At 62.4% G+C, this 21,782-nt stretch overlaps 1 protein-coding gene across 2 annotated transcripts in view; it reads left to right on the top strand.

Annotated features, from left to right (window-relative positions):
* Window positions 1–3,891: 3,891 nt before the first annotated feature.
* PKD1 (polycystin 1, transient receptor potential channel interacting) overlaps window positions 3,892–21,782 on the top strand; it is a 38,924-nt gene continuing 21,033 nt past the window's right edge. Inside the window, exons 1-10 of one of the 2 annotated variants that reach the window (XM_069571011.1) lie at window positions 3,892–4,331; window positions 17,094–17,165; window positions 17,282–17,353; window positions 17,438–17,607; window positions 17,808–18,479; window positions 18,563–18,746; window positions 19,611–19,831; window positions 20,078–20,193; window positions 20,761–20,887; window positions 21,203–21,450. In XM_069571011.1, coding sequence (XP_069427112.1) covers window positions 4,117–4,331; window positions 17,094–17,165; window positions 17,282–17,353; window positions 17,438–17,607; window positions 17,808–18,479; window positions 18,563–18,746; window positions 19,611–19,831; window positions 20,078–20,193; window positions 20,761–20,887; window positions 21,203–21,450 — 2,097 coding nt within the window. In that variant the 5' untranslated portion in view covers window positions 3,892–4,116. The remainder of the gene's footprint in view (window positions 4,332–17,093; window positions 17,166–17,281; window positions 17,354–17,437; window positions 17,608–17,807; window positions 18,480–18,562; window positions 18,747–19,610; window positions 19,832–20,077; window positions 20,194–20,760; window positions 20,888–21,202; window positions 21,451–21,782) is intronic. The other variant, XM_069571010.1, reaches the window with a different exon arrangement.

The following is a 21,782-nucleotide window of genomic DNA, read 5'->3' as shown; positions in this document are numbered from 1 at the left end:
CCCCCTCCCTGAATCAGGGAGGATCTTTGGCGCATTTCATTTCCTCTGACTCACCAAGTGGTTTGTTGAAATAGTGTAGAATTTCATCTCCAGATAATTAATTTTCTTCTTTATACATGCCTTTCCAGGGAACTTCCCCGGTAATCTAGCAGTTAAGACTCTGCTCTTCCAAGGCAGGGGGCCCAGGATTGATCTCTGGTCAGGGCACTAGATCCCACATGCGTGGGGCAACCAAGAAGTGCAGTGAAGATCCCGTAAGCCACAAATAAGACCCAGCCCAGCCTGAATAAATAAAGTTTAAATAAGGACTCCCTGCTTCCAATGCAGGCGTTTCAAATTCGATCCCTGGTCAGGGAACTAAAATACCACATGCCCTGGTGGCAAAAAATCAACCAGACTATATATATATATATATATATATATATATATATATATATATATATATATATATATATATATATATATATATATATATATATATATGGGCTTCCCTGGTGGCTCAGATGGTAAAGAATCTGCCTGTAATGTGGGAGACCTGGGTTCAATCCCTGGGTTGGGAAGATCCCCAGGAGCAGGGAACAGCTACCCACTTCTTGCCTGGAGAATTCCATAGACAGAGGAGCCTGGCAGTCTACAGTCCAAGGGGTCGCAAAGAGAGTCGGATACGACTGAGAGACTTTCACACACACAAACGTATCTATATATAATTTTTTTTCTCTTTCAGAAATCCTTTTCCATCAATTGCATATATTCCACAATGACATGTAAGCAGTTCTTTAGACTTAGTTAATCTGTTTTGCTTATTTTGCATCACTCTTTCTTATGGGTGTATCTTCCCTCATCTTGAGTCCTTGAATCTTAACTGTTGCTCATTTGACTGGAATTTAAAACCTTTGAAACGTTTGAAAAGTAATCTCAGTCCTTCCACTTACTTGCTGTGTGACTGGGCAAATTTCTTAACCTCTCTGTGTCTTAGTTACCTCATTTAATAAGAGGAATAGTAATAGAACCCAACTCCTAGAGTCCTGAAGAGGTGACGGAATAAGGCCGTCAGTGAGTGGGTGGAGAGGTGAAAGATGTGGGTTTCCTCCCTCCAGTCTCTCAGGAAGTTCTCGCCACAAACCCTTCCATTTCCTGTGCACACACTCTCTCTTTCTCTGTGGTGTATTGCTCCCGCTCTGTTGGTACTCTCCCCTTAGCCTGGAAATTGGTTCAAGTCTCTCCCGTATTACGAGAAAACCTTGGCTCTCGCTCCGTGTCCTTCTCCTGTTCCTTGCCTCCCTTTCCTTTCATATATAAGCTTCTAGAAACAGGGAAACAAGCTGTGTCTACACCCGCTCACTTGCTAACATCCTGTGTCTCCCTTCCTGCCGTCCCCTTCACTCAGAGTGCCCTCAGAAAAGGTCACGGTGAACACAGCACCTTCAGTTTCCTGCAGCAACACAGCAGGGTGGAGGAGGCATCGGGTGACCCTGGGGAGGTCTGTCCTGTAGGATAAGCTCGGGGACAAATGCTTGTTTTCCCTGAATGGCTGTGTGATGTGAGTGAGCATGAGATGGGGGCTGGAGAGGCTTCCTGGAGGAGGAGTCACCTCCACTGAGTCAGCAAGAGGGTGGGACAGAAAGGCATTCCAAGCCAAGGGAAGAACATGGGGCAAGGCCAGGAGGTGCGAGGCTGCAGAGGGTCCTGGAAGCCCCACGTGGAGGTGCAGGGGGAACAGGGAGGGACTGACAGCTTCACCCACCCAGCCCTGCTCTGTTTCTGCAGCACAAGCCCCTGTTAGCTTCTGCCCTGGAGCTCTTCCCCCTGCTTCCTCACACGGGGCCTCAGTTTCCTTCTGCTTCTCTGGCTCTCTCACTTAGACTCCCTCCGAGGCTTCCCCCTCTCCAACTCCAGGTTGGGGTTCTCTGCCTCTGGATTCTCCCACCTGCCCCAGGTGTGCTCACCACCCCTCTTCCAGCTTCACACCCCACCTCCAGCTGCACTCTGGACACCTTCTCCAGTGGCCCCAGCCCCATCTGTCCAGAAGCCCCTCCTCACCTTTCCCCCTACATCTCTTCTCCCTGCCCACCCCAACACCAGGCCCCAGACAACAGTCTCTCCACCCATTCCGACACTTGCCTCCAGGTAGGGCACCATCTGAGCCTCCTCCTCCTCCCCTGCCCCCAGCCAGACCTGAGACTGTTCCCTACTTGGGCCTCCTCCCCGCACCTTGCTTCGTATCATCAAGCCCACCGTGGCTCAGCCTCCATGCCAGTGTTTCCAAGTGTGATCACCAAGCACTCCCTCTGTGACTCTACATCAAAAGGTCCCCAAGGCCCAAGAGGTCTGTTGGCTTCACGATCCCTCCCTGTTAGGATGGAAGCTCCTCCTTGGGTCTAACTTAAGCCCCTCCCCAAAACTGCTCTAAGGTACTGATTTGGGGACAAAGTGGGTTGTGAGAACTGTCTTGAGAATGGACCCCACTGCTGGAGCAGGACCATCTGCTTCCCCTGCCCTCCAGAGCCTCTGCCTGCTCCTGGGTCGTGGGCCTGTGAGGCTGGCAGGCTGTGCCCTGTTCATCTCCAGCTGGGGCCTGAGCCGGGAACCTGTTCTTCCTTGGGTCTTTCCTGGGTGTGACCCTCTGCCAGTCCTAAAGCAGGTTTGCTATGCCATGGCCCACTTGAGAAAGGGAGGTACCTGTGCCATTTCACCTCCCAGGGAATAGCAGAGTTTCAGTGTGCCCACACGGTGGTCTTACTGGGACTTCCCCAGAAAGTGGCCTCAGGACCTGGGCCTAGCACCTGTGGATTCAGTTGAGGCTGCCAGCTAGCTTAAGACGGAGCACACGGAGGGAGCTGGGAAATCTCCAGACACAGCCTGACCCCAAGTCTCAGGACAGTGGGACAGGGGCTTAAGTGGGACAGAGGCCTTGCCCCCAGGGCAGTCTGGGGACCCCCTCCCTGTGTCTACTCTGTCCAGGCTCTGGTGGAGGGACTTAATTGACCAGCTTGGGTCAGGTATCCACTCATGACCGGAGGGTCCAGCAATTTTATTTTTTCTTTACTTTAAAAGTTGATTCACATACCATCAAATTCACCCTTTTAAGAGCACAGTTCAGTGATTTTAGTGAATTTGCAAGGCTCTGCAACCATCACCACTAGCTAACTCCAGAACTTCTTATCATCTCCAAAAGGAACCCCATAGTCATTGGCAGCCGCTCCCCGTTTCCTCTCCCTCCAGTCCAGGGAGCCACAACTTCTTGTCTTTATGGATTTGCCTATTTTGAACATTTTTAAATAAATGGAATCGTATAATATGTTGTCCTTTGTGTCTGACTTCTAACATATTTTCAGGATTCATCCACGTTGTTCGGTTTGGATTCATCCCACCACGTGCGTTACTTTCATAATTATGTCCTGAGCACAGAGAGGAACAAAAGCTCCCTTGGCAGAGTCACAGCACCGAAAAGCGATGCGCATTTATTGAGTGCCTACTGTGTGCCAAGCCCTCGGGAAACCGCAGTGGTGGAGGGGGACAGAGGCGCTGGGAGCCGATGAGCGCGCATAGCCGGGCCTCTGAGGTGCAGGCTGCTGTTTTCAGTGCTGCTGTAACTGCTCCCGGGCCCTGAGGGCTGGGAGGCGCACGCAGCGAGGAGACCCGAGAGCCGGGAGCAGCGGCTTGCGCTCCGTGGGGACCAGAGTGGGGGCCGGGCCTAAGGCCTGGAGCGAGGGGCGGAGCTCAAGACGCCAGGCCCACCTAGCACCGCCCATCGCCCACTACTCCGCGAGGGGCGGAGCCTCCGGAAGCCCCGCCCCAGCACCCTCCCGGAGCCGCTCCCGATTCTGAGGCGCGGGGGCGTGGCCTGAGGGCGCCCCGCCCTGCGCCGCGCCGGGAGGAGGAGGAGCCAGCGGCCGGGCCGCACTGCAGCGCCAGCGCGCGAGCGGGCGGCAGAGGACCCGGCCGGCCCCGAGCGCCGAGAGGCTGTCGCGCAGGCAGACAGGCCGCGGCCGCCGCCGGATACAGTCCCGCTGCAAGCCATGCCGTGCGGCGGCTCCGCCTGAGCCGCGGCCGCCGGGGCCGGGGGCGCTCGGGCCCTCGGGAGCGGGCCGGGGCCATGCTTGCGCTGCCCTGAGGATGCCGCCCGCCGCGCCCGCCCACCTGGTGCTCGCCTTGGGCCTGGGCCTGTGGCTCGGGGCGCTGGCGGGGGTCCCCGGGCGCGGCTGCGGGCCGTGCGCGCCCCCCTGCCTCTGCGGCCCGGCGCCCGGCGCCGCCTGCCTCGTCAACTGCTCAGGCCAGGGGCTGCGGACGCTCGGGCCCGCGCTGCGCATCCCCGCGGACGCCACCGCGCTGTGAGTAACGCGCGCCCGCCGCGCGGGCCCGGTGGTTGCCATGGCGCCCGGCGGCCTGTCGGGGCGCTGGGCGCCTGCACCCTCCGGGGAGAGGCCGGCCGGGCAGGCCGCCGGTCTGGCGGCCTTCTCAGGGCGTGGGCGCGTCCCCGGCCTCCAGAAGGGGAAACGGGGTGCGGGCCAGGCCTCTCCCAGGGCGAGGCTCCAGCGTAGTGAGGGCGGCCCGACTAAATAAGGAAAACCTGGGCCCACGGCCGGCTCTCAGCCCGCCTGGCCTCAGCCAGAGGGAAATAGGAAAATCCCGGATTTTGTGCAGGCGGAGACCGCGCGCCCGGAGGGGCCCCGCGAACGCCAGCGGACCGGGGCCCGTGGGCTGGGGCGGGGCGGGGCGGGGCTGTCTCCCGCACGCACTTCAACATTGCTGCTGCTGCTGCTAAGTCACTTCAGTCGTGTCCAACTCTGTGCGACATCATAGACCGAAGCCCACCAGGCTTCCCCGTCCCTGGGATTCTCCAGGCAAGAACACTGGAGTGGGTTGCCATTTCCTTCTCCAATGCATGAAAGTGAAAAGTGAAAGTGAAGTCGCTCAGTCGTGTCCGACCCTCAGCGACCCCGTGGACTGCAGCCCTCCGGGCTCCTCCATCCATGGGATTCTCCAGGCAAGAGTACTGGATTAGAGACTAATAGGATGCGGCTTGGCCTGGGGCGATACCCAGCACCTGGGAGTCCAGGAGGAGGAAGCTGGGCTTGGCTGGGCCGTGGAGAGCTCTTGATGGATGCTTAGAGTTGGCCTGATGCTTGAAGTGGAAGGGGAAGACCAAGGGGCTGGACTTCGTCGAGCACGGGTGTAGGGTACACCCCCATTGTGGCCGCTGTAGGGAGACTGAGGGCAGGATGGGAAGTGGGTTAGGGTCCTCGCGGACCTCATTTGCCCTGTTCAGCGCTCTGATGTTATCCTGGGAACAGTGGGTGACTGATTGCCGTGGAGGGGTTTAAAACGCTGAAAAGTCATCCTCAGGTTTGCATTTTGGAGGAAATAACAACACGCAGTCTTTATGGAGAGCTCACCTCCAGCCTCGGCCTGTGCCAAGGTGCGATTGTGAATTGTCATGCCTAACCCTCAGCCTGACCCTCTGAGGTGAGGTGCAGCAGAGGTGTCCATTGTACAGATGAGAACACAGGCTGGAGGTGACAATGATGTGCTTTGTCCAAGCACAAGTGACCAGTAACAGCCGATGCCTGGCAGAGGCAGCATTGGATTGAAAAGGGTGTGGGGAACTGAGATTTTCAGACAGTTGACCCCAGAGCTGGGGACAGTCTCCCAGCCTGTGATACACATCCTCACAGCCCCGTCTGGGTGTTTCCAGACATCTCAGCCAGGACTCCTCAGCTCCCTGGCTGCACGCTGGAATCCCTTGGGCTGGGGAGGGGGGGGGAGTTCAACATCCCCAGGCTTATTAAACCTTGAATTTGGTTTTGTAACAATCCCTGGGCGACTTCAGTGTGTGGCTGCCTCTTTTTAGGGGGACCCTTGTGGTCTGTGTTCAGGCGAGTTTGGATGTTGAAGGCAGAGCAGGGGCGGGTGCTTCTCCTGGAGGGCTCCTCCTTGGGGCTCTGCTGGGTGTTGTGGGGGAACTGGTTCTCCAGGGGCAGCGGCTGGGAACCTTGGGGCCATGCTGTTGTCTTGCTCCCTGACAGCTGGTGTTTGCTGTCACGGCTGTCTCTGGGGAGATGGGCTTCCTGTCTGTGGCCAGTGCCCATGTAATCGTTTTGGATCCACCCCTGGCCCTTGTTTCTGAATGTTGTGAATGAAGTTGCCTCCATCTCTGTTGGGCCAAGAGCTGCTGGGGGTCAGGCCCCAGCTCCTGCGGGTTATTCCTGCTTCCTCGTCACCTGGCAGCAGGCTGGCCTCCAGGAGCTGTCCAGGAAATAAACGGTACTGGTAGGTTGGCCAGAGGCCTGCAGCAAGGAGCAGGCTCCCGGGCACAGCAGTGGAGCCTGAGCCTTGCATGTGTCCACTTAGCCTCTGGACATCCAGGGAGCTGGCGGCCTGGCCTGAGCCAGCCAGGGAGGAGGGGTTCGGGGAACTGAGGAGACTTCACGTTCCAGTCGACACTCTGAAGCTGCCTCAGAGATTTCTGCAGGGCTCAGTATGAGGAACCCATGGGAAACCGGACCCTTGACTGCAGATGCTAAGGCCTGCCCCCACCCAACCACCTCCCCTCGCCACCATCTGTTCTCTGTGGGCTGCCCCAGACATCATCCTTGTCTGTCCACTCTGCAAACCGTGCCCCCCTCAGAGAGAGGGAGGCAGGTGACCCTTCTCTGAGGGCGTAGAAATGAGGTCCAAGATGCCAGGGAGCCCCCTGTGGGAGGGTGTACACATCCAGGGGCCCCAGGGGCCCTGCCTCCTGGGTGTCACCCCTAGCCTGAGCCTATGGGACTCGGGCCCGGCGTCTCTGTCATCAGCGTTGGGCAGGCACCCCTCCACTTGAGACTCCTTGGCCAGCCTGAGGTGCCGCAGGACAGCTGTGTCCTGACTTGGGAGGGGACAAGGGCTGGGTGGTGGGGCATTCGGGGCTTGCAGGATGGTCCAGGGTTTTGAGACCCCAGCCTCCTTGGGTTAAATGATGCTTGCTGCTGGGAGGTGGCAGCCTGAACAGGATGACGTCACTCAGTAAAAGCTGGTTGTGCTCCTGTTTTTAAAGCTTTTATCCTGGAGAGTTTGAACTTACACAGAAGTGGGCGGAAGAGTGTGATGAACCTCACAGACCCACTGCCCTCTGGCCTAGCCTGCTGCTCCACCCTCACCCCACCCCTTTTGGAAGCAAACTCCAGCCATCCTACTTTTGATCCGGTAGCATTTGGAAATGTATGGCGACCCCTCGATCACACCCAAAACAGTGCACAGTTCCCTGGTCCCTTTCATGTCCAGTGTGCTCAAATTTGCGGTTGTCTCAGTGTTTTCACTGGAGCCAATTAGGATCCAAACAAGGTCCACGCAGCAGCAGTGCAGCTAGGTGATGTCTTTTAAATCTCTGCGGGTGTGCAGGATCTCCTTCCGTCTCTTTTCCGTCTCGTGTGACTCACTGAAGAGACCGGCTCCCACGGCACCTGGTGTGGGGTTGTGTCTCTGTGTGTCCCTCTGCCCTTGCCGTCCTTCCCAGACACTGCTGGTCGGGCGCAGAGCTGTGTTGGGTGGGGAGCCACATTTCACGTGCTCGAGCCACAGGACCAGCGGCTGCTGTGTTGGCCGGGTTGGCGCAGAGTTCCAGATGGGGCAGTACTGCTCCAGGTGCTATCTGTCCATCATGTCCAGTGTGGCTGACTTTAGCTGGCCACTTCTCGGATGAGGGCCAGGGGCTCACCACCAAGTGGGCCTTGTAGTGTCTCATGGATGTTGGGTCTAGGACCAGGCTCGGAGCAGGGACTCAGTAGGGATTTGCTTTGCTGACTAGGTAGGATATTGGGGCCTTGGGGTCTGCCATTGGCTGGGGGCACCCAGGGCCTTGCCCTTCCTCACATGTCCCCCTAACTGACAGGGAGTGTGGGGGGCTCTGGGAGATGCAGCCCCCGGGGAGCTGCATGGGTGTCAGGGAAGGTGGGCGTTGGGGAGAGGACCCCCGGGCTCGGCATGAGCCTGGCCTGTGTATGACGCCAGGCACCACGTAGGCAGCCGTGCACGTGGCTTCCTACACATGCATGCATGTAACACCAGTGATAGAGAGGAGGCCGTTTTGCAGGGGCCCCTGGAGGGATCTCCAACGCAGGTGACACTGAAGCCAGTGCTCAGCGCTTGTGCAGGTGTCACCCAGCGCCGGGAGAGAGCATCCCACATAGAGTGGACAGCCGAGCAGAGTCTCAGAGGTTCCAGGTGATGGGGGGCGGCAGGTGGGGCCTCTGGAGAGAGGGCAGTGGGGGCAGCATTGAAGGACCCTGGAGAGAAGCGTTGTGATTGGCGTCTTCCAGAAAGACCGCTGGGTGGGGTGCAGAGGCGCCTTGCGTGCCGAGCTGGTCTCCCCCTCAGGGTCCCTGAGCCACCCGCACTGGGAGAAGCAGACTGCAAGTGCATGTCCCCGAAGCTGCCTGGCGAGGGCCGGACGGCAGGGCTATGCATGCCGGGGGCCACATACACACCGCTCCTGTCTGTGGCCCCTGGCAGGGCGGCAGGTGAATGGGGAGGCTTCAGCTACAGCTGTGACATGGGGGACCTGAAGGGACGGACAGCAGAGCGCTCCCAGTGCCTGGAGCAGTGAGGACAGCCACCAGCCTGGAGAAGGGCGGGGAACACGCGTCATGTCGTCTGTCTGATGAAGGACTCGTAGCTAGAATACGTAAAAACTCAGTGACTCAAAGCTAAAAAGTGGGCAGAGGGTCTGAACAGACCAATCTGCAGAGACACAGCAGTGACCAATCAGCACGTGAAAAGACACTGTGTCTAGCTTTCAGGGAAACGCAAATCGAAACTCCAGGGAGATACCATTTCACACCCACTGGGCTGGCTGTCCCCAAAAGACAGACAATACCGGGTGTTGATGAGAATCCTCGTCCGCGGCTGGCGGGGATGGGGCACACCTAGAAGACAGTCCAGCAGCTCCTCGGAAAAGTAAACGTAGAGGGCCCGGCCATTCTGCCCCTCGGTGTAGACCCGGGAGAAACGAAACCTACGTCCACACAAAAACTTGAACGCAAATGTCCACAGCTGCTCTGTTCAGAGGATGTAAGAGGTGGAAACAGCCCCAGGGTGTATTGGAGATGGGTATGTGCACAGAGTGTGGCCTGTCTGTAAAATACTGTTCGGCCATGGGAAGAATGCGGTGCTAAGGCTTGCTGCAACATGGGTGAGCCTTGAAAATGTGTTCCGTGACAGAACTCAGATGCAGAAACCCACGTGTTGTGTGATTGTGCTGATGTGAAACGTCCAGAATGGGCAAGGCCATGGAGCCGCAAGTGGACGAGTGTCTGCAGCTAGGGTGGGGCTGGGGCTGAGGGTGGTGGCCAAGCGCGCTGGTTTTCCCCCCGGGGGGTGAAATGGTCTTGGAATTAGGGGTGGTGGTTGCCCAGCCCTGAGGGTATACAGAAAACCACTGAACTGTATGCTCTGGAAGGGTGACCTGTATAGTTGGTGGATTAAAAAACAGATCCCTGAAGAAAGTACCCAGGGGGGCACACCCCCTCCTGCTGCTGCCTGGCCTCCCTGCTTGGCCTCCTTGCCTGGCCGCGGTGAGCAGGACTCTGCTGAGCTCTCCGTCCGGCAGTGTGGTGCCGTGGCCTGGGAACCGCACTCGACTCCATTTTACAGACCAGGAAACTGAGGTTGAGTCGCTTCCTGGGGTCGCCTGGTCTGGGTGTGCTCAGGGCCTCTCCCTGGAGCTGCACTTAGGGGCCTGGGGTTTGGGGGCAGTGAGGGTGTCCCCAAGGGGGGCGGGGTGTGTTCGAAGGGGACCAGGTGGGCTCTGACTCAGCCCCAGCCACTCACCTAGCCCTGCCCACCAGCCTCCTCCTCCCAGTTCCCTTGGCTGTCCCTGCTCTGGTCCATCCCAGTGACCCCCCAGGAGGAGCATGGGCAGACCTGGTTCCCACCACAGCCCCTCTGCTCCCTGTGTGGCCGTGCCCAGGTTGCTCAGCCTGAGTTCTGGTTGCCTACCCTGCACTTGGGCACTGTGAGTGGATGTGACATGTGTGGTTGTGGGCCTCAGAGGTGAGGGGGTGTGGTGTCCCCATGGCCCTTGACTGATGGTGGCCGCGTAATCCTAGCTGCTGCCAGAGTGGCCCCCCAGGCCCTTCTGAATGAGCTCAGAGTCCACCACTGGTCCCCCAAGTGCTGGCCGGGAGTTGGGCCCCAGGACCTGTCCTGCTGCAGAGCACACAGGCCTGAGGAGGGGCACCCTTGCTGGCGCAAGTGTGACTGTGCTGCTCAGACCAGACACACGGGTGCACCTTGGGCAGGCAGGCTCCTACGCACTCTTCAGCACCCAATCCTGGAGGCCCCGTGTCCAGAGGCCCCCTGCCTCTGGTCTGGCCTCAGAGGTGCCTTTACTACAAAGCCAGGTGGCCGGTGGGGTGCATCATGCCAGGCACGCTTCTCTAGTGGTTTCATCTCAGTTTTACACGTTTGTGTGTCCCGCGCCTTCCCGTGTGCATGTGTAGCGTGGTGAAGGGATGAGGCATCTTACGACAGCTGGCCAGTGGCAGTGCCACCTGTGAGTGGGCATGTGGGGACCCTGGCTCCCGAGGGGGACCCCGACTGGGGTTTGGTTTCAAGTGAGGAAGCCATTTTGGACGAGACGTGCATTTTCCTTTCCGGAACATTCTGCTGTGCCAGCGCCACAGTGGGAACCCAGTCAGGCCCAGCCTGCCGAGCGCTGGGGTGAAAACAGCCCGCTCCTGCCGCGCTGTCTGGGGAGGCAGCAGCCCCAGGCCCGGCGCTGGGCTGACCGGCGGGCTGGGTGCCGGCAGTCTCGCTGGAAAATGCGGCTCACGTACGTCCTTTATTCCCGGAACACCTCGTTCCTCGTGGCTTGGCAGCCGCCTGTGCTGAGGGGCCCAGCCATGCCCAGGCCCTGTTGGGGGGCTGCGTTTGGGGGCCTTCTCCCCAACTGAGGCGCCCATGGGCCCAGGCCAGGCAGAGCGTGTCCCCAGTTCTGAACCTCTGGGCCCTGGAACCCACCCTGGGGTCCTGCAGGGCTGCCCTGGAAAGGGCTGTGCCCTGTGGTGGAGGCCAGCCTTGCCCATGCCCTGGGCGAGGCTCGCAGACCCTGTGCCCGCAGGCCGAGCCCTGGAGCTCCCTGGGCGACAGGACTGCCCCCCACCAAGCGGGGGCGACCCTGAGGACCGAAGCGTGGCCCTCAGTCCCCAGCTAGGGGGCTCCTCTTCCTCGGCCCCTCGCCCCATCCTGGCCTGGTTAGTGCCCTGATGGAGGCCGCCTCTGGTGGGCTGCCCTGGGAAGGCCCCTCCTCAGGCTCCCTTCCCCACCTCGGCCTACGGGTCCAGGGGCTTCCCGGGCAGGGCAGGGCAGCCCCGCCCCGGACGCCTGTGCCTCGTCCTGCTGACAGCTGAGCCGCGGGCTGGCCACGCCCTACAGGGAGCCTCTCCACGCGCCCTGGAGACGAGGCCCCTCCTTGTCTGACGCCCGAGACGGGCGCCTCTCCCCTGTTAGAGGCCCGGACCCCCCTCTCACTGGTCCCCGGGCCTCGTCAGGAGCCAGATGGGGGTGGGTGGCTCCAGCCAGGCCTCCTGGGCCCCTTGCCTGCCTCTCACCCTCTCTGCGTGTTTTTCTTCAGGTCAGCTCTCTCCCCAAAACTTGAATTCATTAATTTAAACATCATTTCCGGCCCTGGAAGCCAGCCTCGCTCACCATAAATAGAAGGGCATGAGGACAGAGCTGGGCCACCAGACTCAGACTGACCCGCCCCATCCTGCTGCCAAAGGGAGCCGTTACTGCCGTGTCAAGTGCGGGCACTGGGTCTGGACCGGCCTGCAGGGTCCCAGGGGCCTGGGGCCGGCCTGCGGCCTCTTGCCCCTTCCACCTGAGGGGCCGTGGTGGGGGTCGCTGCTTCCCTGGAGCCCTGGGGCTGCCGCGGAGAGGATGGGGCAGCGGGGGCAGGGCCGTCCCATCCCGCCCCGCCAGGGGGGAGGCGGCTGCTGGCCCGCCGCGCGGTTACGTAGCGTGCAGGCGGCCCCCCCGGAGCCCTGTTTCCAGCGTGGCGGCCAGCGCTGCAGGGCGGAGTGTGGGCTGGGGCCTGGCGCCCGCCTCCACTGCTGACCACACGCGTCTGGAATGTGCAGATGTTTCCCTGGGGGCTCTGGCTGGCCCCCAGACCCCGCCGGGCATCTGGACTGGGGAGTGGGCACCCGCCCCCCACCCCCGGCCTGGGCAGAGGGGGAAACTGAGGCTGCCGGGAGCGGTAGGGCTGGTATCTCCACGTCCCCAGCTCCAGGAGGCAACGCCCTGGGAGCCACCCGGGCTCAAGAAGGACCCTGTCCTTGGGCTCCGCATCGGGTACCTCTTCCCTCAGTGTTGCCCCGTGGCCCACCCCATCTCTCCTCTGGGCCCTGAGGCATCCCTTCCCCTCTGCAAGGCCTGGGGCTGTAGGCATGGGCTGGGCCCTGTGGGGGGGAGACTGAGCCGCCAGCGTCCACAGGGTGGGGGGTCAGTGCCTTACCCCGATCCCCCCAGCTGGTGGAAGCAGGGATCCCTGCCCCAGCTGCTGCTACAGCAGGAGAGATCAGGCTGGGAAGGACACATTCCCCCAGGAAGGCTGGGTGTCCGACTCGGGAGACGGGGAGTTGGGCCTGCCCCAAGGCAGGGTGCGGGGCAGACGGGACTCTCCAGTGACTACTAGGCGCTGGGGGGAGGAGGGGAAGGCCGGGGCCTAGGGGTTGAACAGGGGTCTTCCTCCCCAACACCCCTGCCTGTCCTCAGTCAGGAGAGGGAACAGCGTGGTGGTTAAGAAGCCTCCTTCCAGTGCAGGGGACGCAGGTTTGATCCCCAGTCAGGGAGCTGAGATCCCACATCCTCTGGGGCAGCTGAGCCCGCACACCACCACAAAGAGTCTGATGCAGCCAAATAAATACACAAGTAAATAAAGAGAGGGAACAGCAGGGGAGGGGCTGTGTGTGAGGACACCCTCGTCTCAGTCCAGGGCTGTGGGCAGTTGGGGGCCAGCCTCATGGCCTGGTCCCTGGTGCCCAGGGAGCTGACTTGGCTCGTGCTGGTGCAGGTGTGTGGGCCACAGGTCACCCTTTCCCCTCCTGCGGTGGGGTCCCTGGAAGTGGCTGGTCTGGGCCTGGGAGGTCCGGATTACCCAGAGGGTTGACACCATGTGGCCTAGCCCCTCTCAGATGTGAGCTCTCCTCCCCATGGGGACGGCTGCCCAGCGTGGCGCTTGGCCAGCCGCCCTGCTGGGCTCCTGTGGGTGGCTCCCTGGGCTGGCTGTGTTCTTCATCCCAGATTTGGTAAGACGGGGAACCCAAGTGGGGGCAGGGCGCAGAGGAAACCCGAGGGGCTGGAGCAGGGTGGGGCTGGCCCTCGGCAGCTGTGGCGTTCTCCGAGAACGGTGACGACAAAAGCAGATGGGGATGTGGAGAGGTGGCCGTTCAGGCTGGGAGGCCTCAGCAGAGTCCGCCTCCAGGGTCCCCCCTGCCCAGCACCCCCAGCTCACCCCGTTGCCCTTCCGTGCGCCCCCAGGCAGCTCTGGCCGTGGTGGTGTGCCCGGCTTTGTGCTGGCCCTGCTTTCCGGCTGCAGGGTCTTTTTCTGCACCTGGGCCCTGGGCAGGCCCAGGGGAGTCCCGGGCGAGGGACTCCCTGGGGCGGGGAGCATGTGGCTGCGCCCCTCAGGTGGGAGAAGCCTCCTGGGGGCAGCTGGGCAGGACTGGGTGGAGGACTGAGCTGGGCCGTGGGTCAGTGGGGCCAGGGCGGTGTCCTGGGGGTGGTGATGGCCGAGTGGCCGGGATGCCAGGGTCGCCCTGCCCCCCTCCTGCCCTGGTTTTCTGGCACCACAGCGATCGGGAGCCAACCACAGATGGCTCCCAGGAGCTGCCACTAATGATGGATTTTCCAGAAAACGGGATGTGGAAAAACACTGCAGGGCTTGTCCTCCTTTCCCTTCCGCTTGAGGCCCTGGTTGGGACGCTGGCCCTCGTGCCCCTGGTGGGGGCCTCAGGCCTGCACTCCCCCTTGAGCCCCACTGTCCCCAAGGCCCACCTCTGGGTTCTCCGACAGCCCGGGGCTGAGGCTTCTCCAGCCCCACCCCAGAGGCTTGGGCTCCACAGCTGTCTAACTGAAGTTTCTCTTAGCCTGCCCTCCCCCACTCGGGGACGCCGAACTTGACTTCAGGTGGAGTCTGGCCGCGTCCGCTGGTCTCCCGGCCTGTCCCTTCCCACCCTGGGGACGGCCTGGTAGCCCCAGCAGCCTAGTGTGGGCTTGTGTGCGGTGGTGTGGGAGGCACCGTGTCTCCCTATTTTTTTAAGTAGATGTGACTGTCCCCAGCTGTTTATAGTGGACACTGCTTCCGTCAGCAGCGTCAGTGGTGCGGGGGAGCCTTCCCCAGGCCATCCGGTGAGAGCCTGGCGTGCTCCGGCAGTCCTCTGGGTGTTAGGACTCCTCCCGGTAGCTTTGTGGGACAGATCAACAGGATAAACTCAGAATCTGCCTGTGGAATCTTCACCAGCCATTAAGAGTCTAGGGTTCAGTGACCATGCAGTGGCATCCAGCTCGCTCCTCAGCAGCAGGCTGGAGGCTTGGCGTGAACTTCAGCAGCTTAAAGTGATGATGGGCAGGCCAGGGGCTCCTTCAGGCCCGCGCGGCTGCAGCCGGGCCTCATGTGCGTTGCAGCGTCTCACCCCGCGAATCTCCGCCACCAGCTCCCACCGCGTCTCCAGGCGGGCGTGCGGTTGTGCGCCGTTCCTGGGTGGCCTGTGCTGTGCTATTGGAGCTTGTCGCCAGGAAAGAACCTTTGCCAAGTCCAGCATCCCCCTGCCCTGTGCGATCAGGTCACTGGCAGAGCCGCGGTAGGGCTGCTGAGCCTCCGGGTTGACGCCTCCACCCTGTCCGATCCCAGCAGGAGCTCTAGCCCCAAGCCTGGGGACCCCCGTCCAGGTTCAGGGGTCCCACTGCCCGGAGGACCCAGCCCCGGGTTATGCAGCCCTCTTGACGGTGCCTGAGGCTCTCTGCTCACAGCCCCTCTTGACGCCCCCAATTCAGTGGAGGCTTCGGTCCACCTGCTGCTGTGGCCCCCTCCCTGGGGCCTGCGCCCCCCCATCCCAGGCAGGCTGCAGCCAGCGTCGGTGGAGCACATCATGTCCACGTACTGTCCGCTCAGCGCCCAGTCTCCTGATGGCTGCCCACGATGCCAAGGGCGAAAACTGGCTCCCAGGCGTTAGCAGAGTGCGTCCAGTCCGCCTTCCCTCACCCCCTTGGTGGGGCCTGAGGGGGATGGGAGCTCCCTTCTTTGGCCCGAGCTCCCTTTGTTAGTCACCTGCAGGCCCGCTGGTGACATGAAGGTCAGAAGCCCCCCAGGCCATGTTGGGAGCCAGGGTCATGTGGGTGTCCCAGCTGAGACCCGACCCCAGCCCTTGGTGCATAGCCAGTTTCTGGGCAGAAGTGGCCACAAGGCCCTGCGTGGACAGCCAGGCTCCAGGAGGAGCAGCGGTCAGGACCGGGGTGGGGGTCGCTTCCTGAGCCTCGTTCCTGGAGGTCGTGAGCAGGGGTGAGGGGTGGCCCTAGGTACCCCAGCACCGCCTGAGGCATGCGCTTGGGGTGCGGGCTGCCCTTGGCCTCGACTCCCAGGAGGGCCTTGTCTCAACGCCAGCCAATTCTTACTAAGCTCTGTTGTGCGTGGTCTGGGTGAGGCGATGGAGCTGCACTCGGGACACCCCCCAGCTGCTGAGGGAGCTGGGACAGCAGGGCTGGGGGGGCACCTGGAGTGGGGGTCTGGACTGGGCTGTGGCCGGGGGCACTGGGCTGGCTGGAGACAGACAGGCCTGGCGGAGGCATTGGCGGGCCCGTGGCCTGTGGTCATCACTGGGAGGGCTGGGCTGGCGAGCGGCATTCTGGGACATCAGAGGGCCAGCGTGACACCTGGACGCACAGAGGCTCAGAGGGCGGGAGGCCCAGGCCATGCCAGTGTGGAGACTGGCATCCCCATCCTGGGAGCTGGACCCGTGGGGCGACCGGCTTCCGTCTCCAGACCAGGAGGGGAGGTGGCGCCGGTGGTTGGAGAGTGTCCCCGGAGGGACTCGCGAGGGGCTGGGGTCGCGTCGCCACTGTGTCACCACGTCGCCAGCGCTGCGGGTGATGGCAGGTCAGGGGGCTGCTGTGCTGTTTTCTTGGTGTTTCTCCAGGTGTTACGAGAATGGCCGTTTTCTTGTACATCTGTGACATTTGTATTTCTTGTCCTATTCTCATTTCTGGCCTTTTTAAAATTTTCTTTCCTGGAGTAGCTTGCTTTCTTCACGGTTTGTTAACAGCATATATGGAAAGAGTATTATAAGCCGTTATGGCATCACCGACTCCATGGACATGGGTGTGAGAAAGCTTCAGGAGATGCTGGTGGACAGGGAGGCCTGGCGAGCCGCAGTCCACGGGGTCGCAGTCAGACACGACCGAGTGACTGAACGACAATCCGTGGTCTTCACTGCTAGTGCTTTTCCCGGCTGGTAGTTTGTTTTCCGATATATTGTGTGGATGTTGCGTGCTTTTACACAGTGGTATCTTCTGGCTTTTGAGATTTTCCTTCTGCTCATAGTTTCTGCTTTGAGAACCTGATTCCTCTCCTGTGCTTGCGCTGGGGTTGGTTCTTTGACACGGTTCTGTTGACCTTGAGTGCCTGGGTTTATGGGAGTCCAGCTCTATGCAGTGCCCTGACCCTGGAGGGTTAACACAGGCTGTTACTGTTGCTGTGCTGCGGGGTCCTCCACCAGGGTCCCTCCCCCTTGGTCTGGTCTGTGCCCCCATTGCGTCTCAGGACACCCCCCCACCTCCCCAGCAGCATCTGGATGCCCGGCCCTGGAGACCCCTGGGCTGCCTTGTGTGTTCTGACCCCGTGTGGAAGGGTGAAGCCTGCCCCCCACAATGCACCCAACCCTGCTGGGCAGGAGGGGCAGTGGAGGGCGTGGACACAGTGCTGTGGCCAGCTCCTCCTGCCTCGGGTTTCCAAGATGGGCAGCAGCACTGACCTGTGCAAACGGAGCTCCGGGTGGGTGGCCGTGGGCAGAGGGCGTCTGGGCCGCCCTGTGCTGACCTCTGTCTGTCGCACTCTGCAGGGATATCTCCCACAACCTGCTTCGGGCGCTGGACATCGGGCTGCTGGTGAACCTCTCGGCGTTGACGGAGCTGTGAGTGTCCACCAGGGGTGGCTGCGGGCTTCCATGCTGCAGGCGGACAGCAGCTTGTCCCCGTGGTGGTTCAGGGGGCTCATATCAAACCACATTGAACCCCTCCTTTCTTACAGGGACATAAGCAACAACAAGATTTCTACGTTAGAAGAAGGAATATTTGATAATTTATTTAATTTAAGTGAAATGTAAGTGTCGATGGTTCTGGTGGCTCTGGGTGGCTGGGCCAGGGGGCCCCGCACTGCCTGCTGAGCCTGCCCCGTACCCTACAGAAATCTGGGCGGGAACCCGCTCGAGTGTGACTGCGGTCTGGCCTGGCTGCCGCGCTGGGCGGAGGGGCAGCGGGTCCACGTGGTACGGCCCGAGGCGGCCACGTGCGCCGGGCCTGGCCCCCTGGCTGGCCAGCCGCTGCTTGGCGGAGCGCTACTGGACGGAGCCTGTGGTGAGTGTGCCAGGCGGCACGGCTGAGTGGCCAGGCGGGACCCCTGCAGGTCCTCTTGGGTGGGGGAAGTTACTGACTGGGGAGGGGTCGGGAGGGCCCTCCAGCCCAGGGGACGGTGTGCGCGGGCTTGGAGGTGAGGCAGTCTGGGATGGGGTGGGGTGAGGGGCGCACCCTTGCAACTGGCCTGCCCACCCTTGCAGGTGAGGAGTATGTTGCCTGTGTCCCTGACGACAGCTCGGGCGCCGTGGCACTGGTGGCCTTTTCGGCTGCCCCCGAGGGCCCGCTGGCCCCTGAGGCCTGTGGCGCCCTCTGCTTCGCAGCTGGCCAGGCCCTCGCGGCCCTCTCGGAGCAGGGCCGGTGCCTATGTGGGTCGGCCCAGCCCCACAACTCCTCTTCCGCCTGCCTGCCCTCCTGCTCTGGCCCCTCCCTGCCCCCTGCCCCCGCCTGCCGGGGGCCCAGCCTCCTCCAGCACGTCTTCCCTGCCTCCCCGGGGGCCGCCCTGCTGGGGCCCCAAGGACCCCTGGCCTCTGGCCAGCCCGCAGCCTTCCACGTCACCGCCTCGCTGCCGGTCAGCTCCACGCACTGGGACTTTGGCGATGGCTCCCCAGAGGTGGATGTTGCGGGCCCTGATGCCACTCACCGCTATGTGCTGCCCGGCCGCTACCCCGTGACGGCTGTGCTGGCCCTAGGGGCGGGCTCTGCCCGGCTGGGGGCAGAGGTGCGGGTCGAGGCAGCCCCGGCTGACCTGGAGCTCGTCTGTGTGGCCTCGGTGCACAGCGATGAGACCCTGCAGCTCGGTGTCCGAAACCGCGGCGGCTCGGGCCTGGAGGCCGCCTACAGCATCGTGGCCCTGGGCGAGGAGCCAGCCCAAGGTGGGGCCTGCCCCGGCCACGTCGGGTGGGCGGACTGCCTGGGCTGGGCACACGCCGATGCCTGTCTCTGCCCTCTACCCCAGTGGTGCACCCGCTCTGCCCCTCGGACACGGAGATCTTCCCCGGCAACGGGCACTGCTACAGCCTGCGGGCAGAGAAGGCGTCCTGGGCGCAGGCGCAGGAGCAGTGCCGGGCTTGGGCCGGGGCCGCCCTGGCCATGGTGGACAGCCCTGCCGTGCAGCACTTCCTGGTCTCCCGCGTCACCAGGTGCCTGGGCATGGGGCATCTGCAGGGGCTGCGTCTGGCCGGCCGGTGGGCTCCAGGCAGCAGCCGCTCCTGTCGGCTCTCCTGATGCAGCCGAGGCCGCAGGGGTGCCCGCTGTGGTAGTTGCCCGCCCCCGGTCCTCCCTGTCTGCCCGAGCTGGGCCCCTCCTGCAGAGGGCGGGGCAGGTCTGGTGTGGTCAGTGCCTCCCGCACCCTAGGAGCCTCTTGGGCGCTCTGACCATCCAGGCCTGTGGGGGACTCTGCTCTGCAGCGGTCACCAGGGGTGGCCCTCAGAGCCCGCCATGGCCAGGGGTGGGATGGGGTGGAGGCTGGCCCCCTGCTCCCCTGGGTCCCTGTGGGAAGGGGCTGATGGGCTGTGGGTCCTGCTGAACATCCTGTGTCCCGAGGGGAGATCGAGGCTCAGAGCGGTCATAGCCCTTGCCCTGGGTGCTGGGGTCCCCGGGCAGTAACGCAGCCCCAGCACCTGGCTCTGACCCCACCACCCGCCCCCACGCCCTGCCTCCAGGAGGGTCTCTGCCTGCAGAGCTGTGGGGCTGGCCCATTTGGGGGCCAGTGTGTGGGGGTCTCGGTACCTCCCCTGGAGGCCTGCTCCTTCCCTGGACGCACGTGGGTCCTGTGGCCGGGCCAGAGTGAGGTGGAGCTCCCTGTGGGTCTCAGCTGGACCCCGGCCCCGTGGGATGGGGCTGGGCGGGTGCTGGCCTGGGCCTTGCTTGCCAGGTCCGGTCTCTGAGCCTCAGTGTCCCTGTCTGGAAGTGGGGGTAGAGGCGGAGCCCCTGACGGGCTGCTGCAAGGCGAGTGCCCATCCCTGGGGAGCCCCTGAGCGCTGGCCCTTCGCTGTCTGCCGCAGGAGCCTGGACGTGTGGATTGGCTTCTCGGCTGTGGAGGGGGTGGCAGCGGGCCCTGCGCCCCAGGGCGGTGCCTTCAGCCTGGAGAGCTGCCAGAACTGGCTGCCCGGGGAGCCGCATCCTGCCACAGCCGAGCGCTGCGTGCGCCTGGGGCCCGCTGGGCAGTGCAACACGGACCTGTGCTCAGCACCGCACAGCTACGTCTGTGAGCTGCGGCCCGGAGGTGCGCGGGGCCCAGGGTGGGAGGGTGGGAGCACCTGCTGCCCTGGCCAGGAACCCGGGAGTCCTCCTCACCTGGCCAGCACAGCTGCTCCTAGCGCCGGTTCAGTGCTCGTCACGTCTGCTGGGCGTCCCCTGTCTGGACTGGGCCCGCAGCCAGTGCGGCTCAGTCCCAGGTCCCTCAACCCCTGGGCCCTCAACACTCTCCTCCCGCCTGGGCCCAGCATCTCATTGCATGCTTGCACCCCAGGCCCCGTGTGGGATGCAGAGAACTTCCTCGTGGGAGCGCCCAGTGGGGACCTGCAGGGGCCTTTGAGCCCCCTGGAACAGCAGGAGGCGCTCCTGGCTCCCCAGGAGCCCGTCGAGGTAGGCGGGCCCTTTAGGCTTCTTGCTTCTAAAAAGCAGGAAGACTGGGACTGCCCTGGGGGTCCAGTGGCTGGTACTGCACACTCCCAGCACAAGGGACCAGGTTTGATCCCTGGCGGGGGAACTAGATCCCGCAGGCTGCACGGAGGATTGATCCCACATGCGCAGCGGAGACCCAGTGTGGCCAAATAAGTTAGTTTGAAAAGCAAGACAGTCCCTCCACAAAAACCCCAAGAAGCCTTTTTCTGGGCCTTATTAACATCCTGTGACCAGTGGGGAAATTTAGAAAACCCACCGCAGGGCAGAGGAGAGGAGCACCCTGGCTGGCACCTGAGAGAGCCCCTTCTCTCTCCATCTGGGTGTATTTTTTACAAATGAAGGTGGGATTCCTATTGCTCAGAGATGGTTTTGGCCTGATGTTTTTCTCCTGAGCAACGTGGTCTCCCGCTGTGTGAGATGAGGCCCCTGGGGGGCTCCTCCCCTCTGACTGGCGGATGTTAGGGTGTCGGGGTGGGGTCAAGCTGAGGGTCGGGGCCTGCAGAGCTGAGTGGTCCCCTGCCCTGCCAGGTGATGGCGTTTCCTGGCCTGAGCCCGAGCCGTGAAGGCTTCCTCACCACTGCCGAGTTTGGGACGCAGGAACTGGGCCGGCCCGCCCAACTGCGGCTGCAGGTGTACCGGGCGGGGCGCGGAGCAGGTGGGACCCCGTCCTGGCAGCGGGACTCAGGGGGCATGAGTGGCCTCTCTGGTCTGTCACGTCTTGTCGGTTTGTTGCCCACTGGGCTGGTATCCAGCCTCAGGGTGGACACAGTGGGGCCAGGAGACACCAGTTCATGCTGGGCATGCCAAGGATGGTGGCTCTGGAGGGGAGCTTGCTGGGGCCAGGGTTGGAGGGGGAGAGGAGAGGCGCTGGGGGCTGGGGACACTGGCCGGCGGGACCCCGTCTCCTAGCGAGGTGTCCCTGTGGTCTGTAAGCACGCTGGGGCCCCTGACACCCCTCCTTTCCTTGTAGGGTCCCCAGAAAACAGCAGCGAGCCCCAGGGTAGGTCCCTCGAAAACAAGACTGAGCTGGCCCCTGTGTGCACACCAGAAGGGCCCCTGTGCCCCCGAGCCAACATCTGCCTGCCTCTGGACACCCCCTGCCACCCTGGGGCCTGCGCCAATGGATCCATGCCAGGGCCGGGCCTCCCTGGGGTCTCCTACACACTGTGGAAAGAGTTCCTCTTCTCCGTGCCTGCTGGCCCCCCTGCCCAGTACTTGGTGCGTGCCTCTGGCTCCTGATTCCTGCCTCCCTCCACCCCCGAGGCCCTGGCTTCCCATCACACAGATCAAATACAGACCCTTCGGCCAAGCCATCCAGTCCCCTGCCTCGGTAGTGCCCTCCTCCCCTGCCTCCACCCCAAGGCCTTTGCACTTGCTCTCTGGGCATGGCTAGCCAGCGTCTGGCAGAGGCCCTGCCCCTGTCCAGGCAGCCCACCCGTCCTGTGTCCTCTCTGCCCTGTGTCCCATCTGTCCCTGCCCTGAACACCTCGGAGGCCCCTGGGAAGCTGGGTGCCCCGAGTGACTAAGGAACGTGGAGGCCCCCGTGGGGA

Source organism: Ovis canadensis, chromosome 24, assembly GCF_042477335.2.
Source record: "Ovis canadensis isolate MfBH-ARS-UI-01 breed Bighorn chromosome 24, ARS-UI_OviCan_v2, whole genome shotgun sequence".
In the NCBI taxonomy this organism is placed as follows: domain Eukaryota; kingdom Metazoa; phylum Chordata; class Mammalia; order Artiodactyla; family Bovidae; genus Ovis; species Ovis canadensis.
This window is presented reverse-complemented; position numbering and strand designations above follow the sequence as displayed.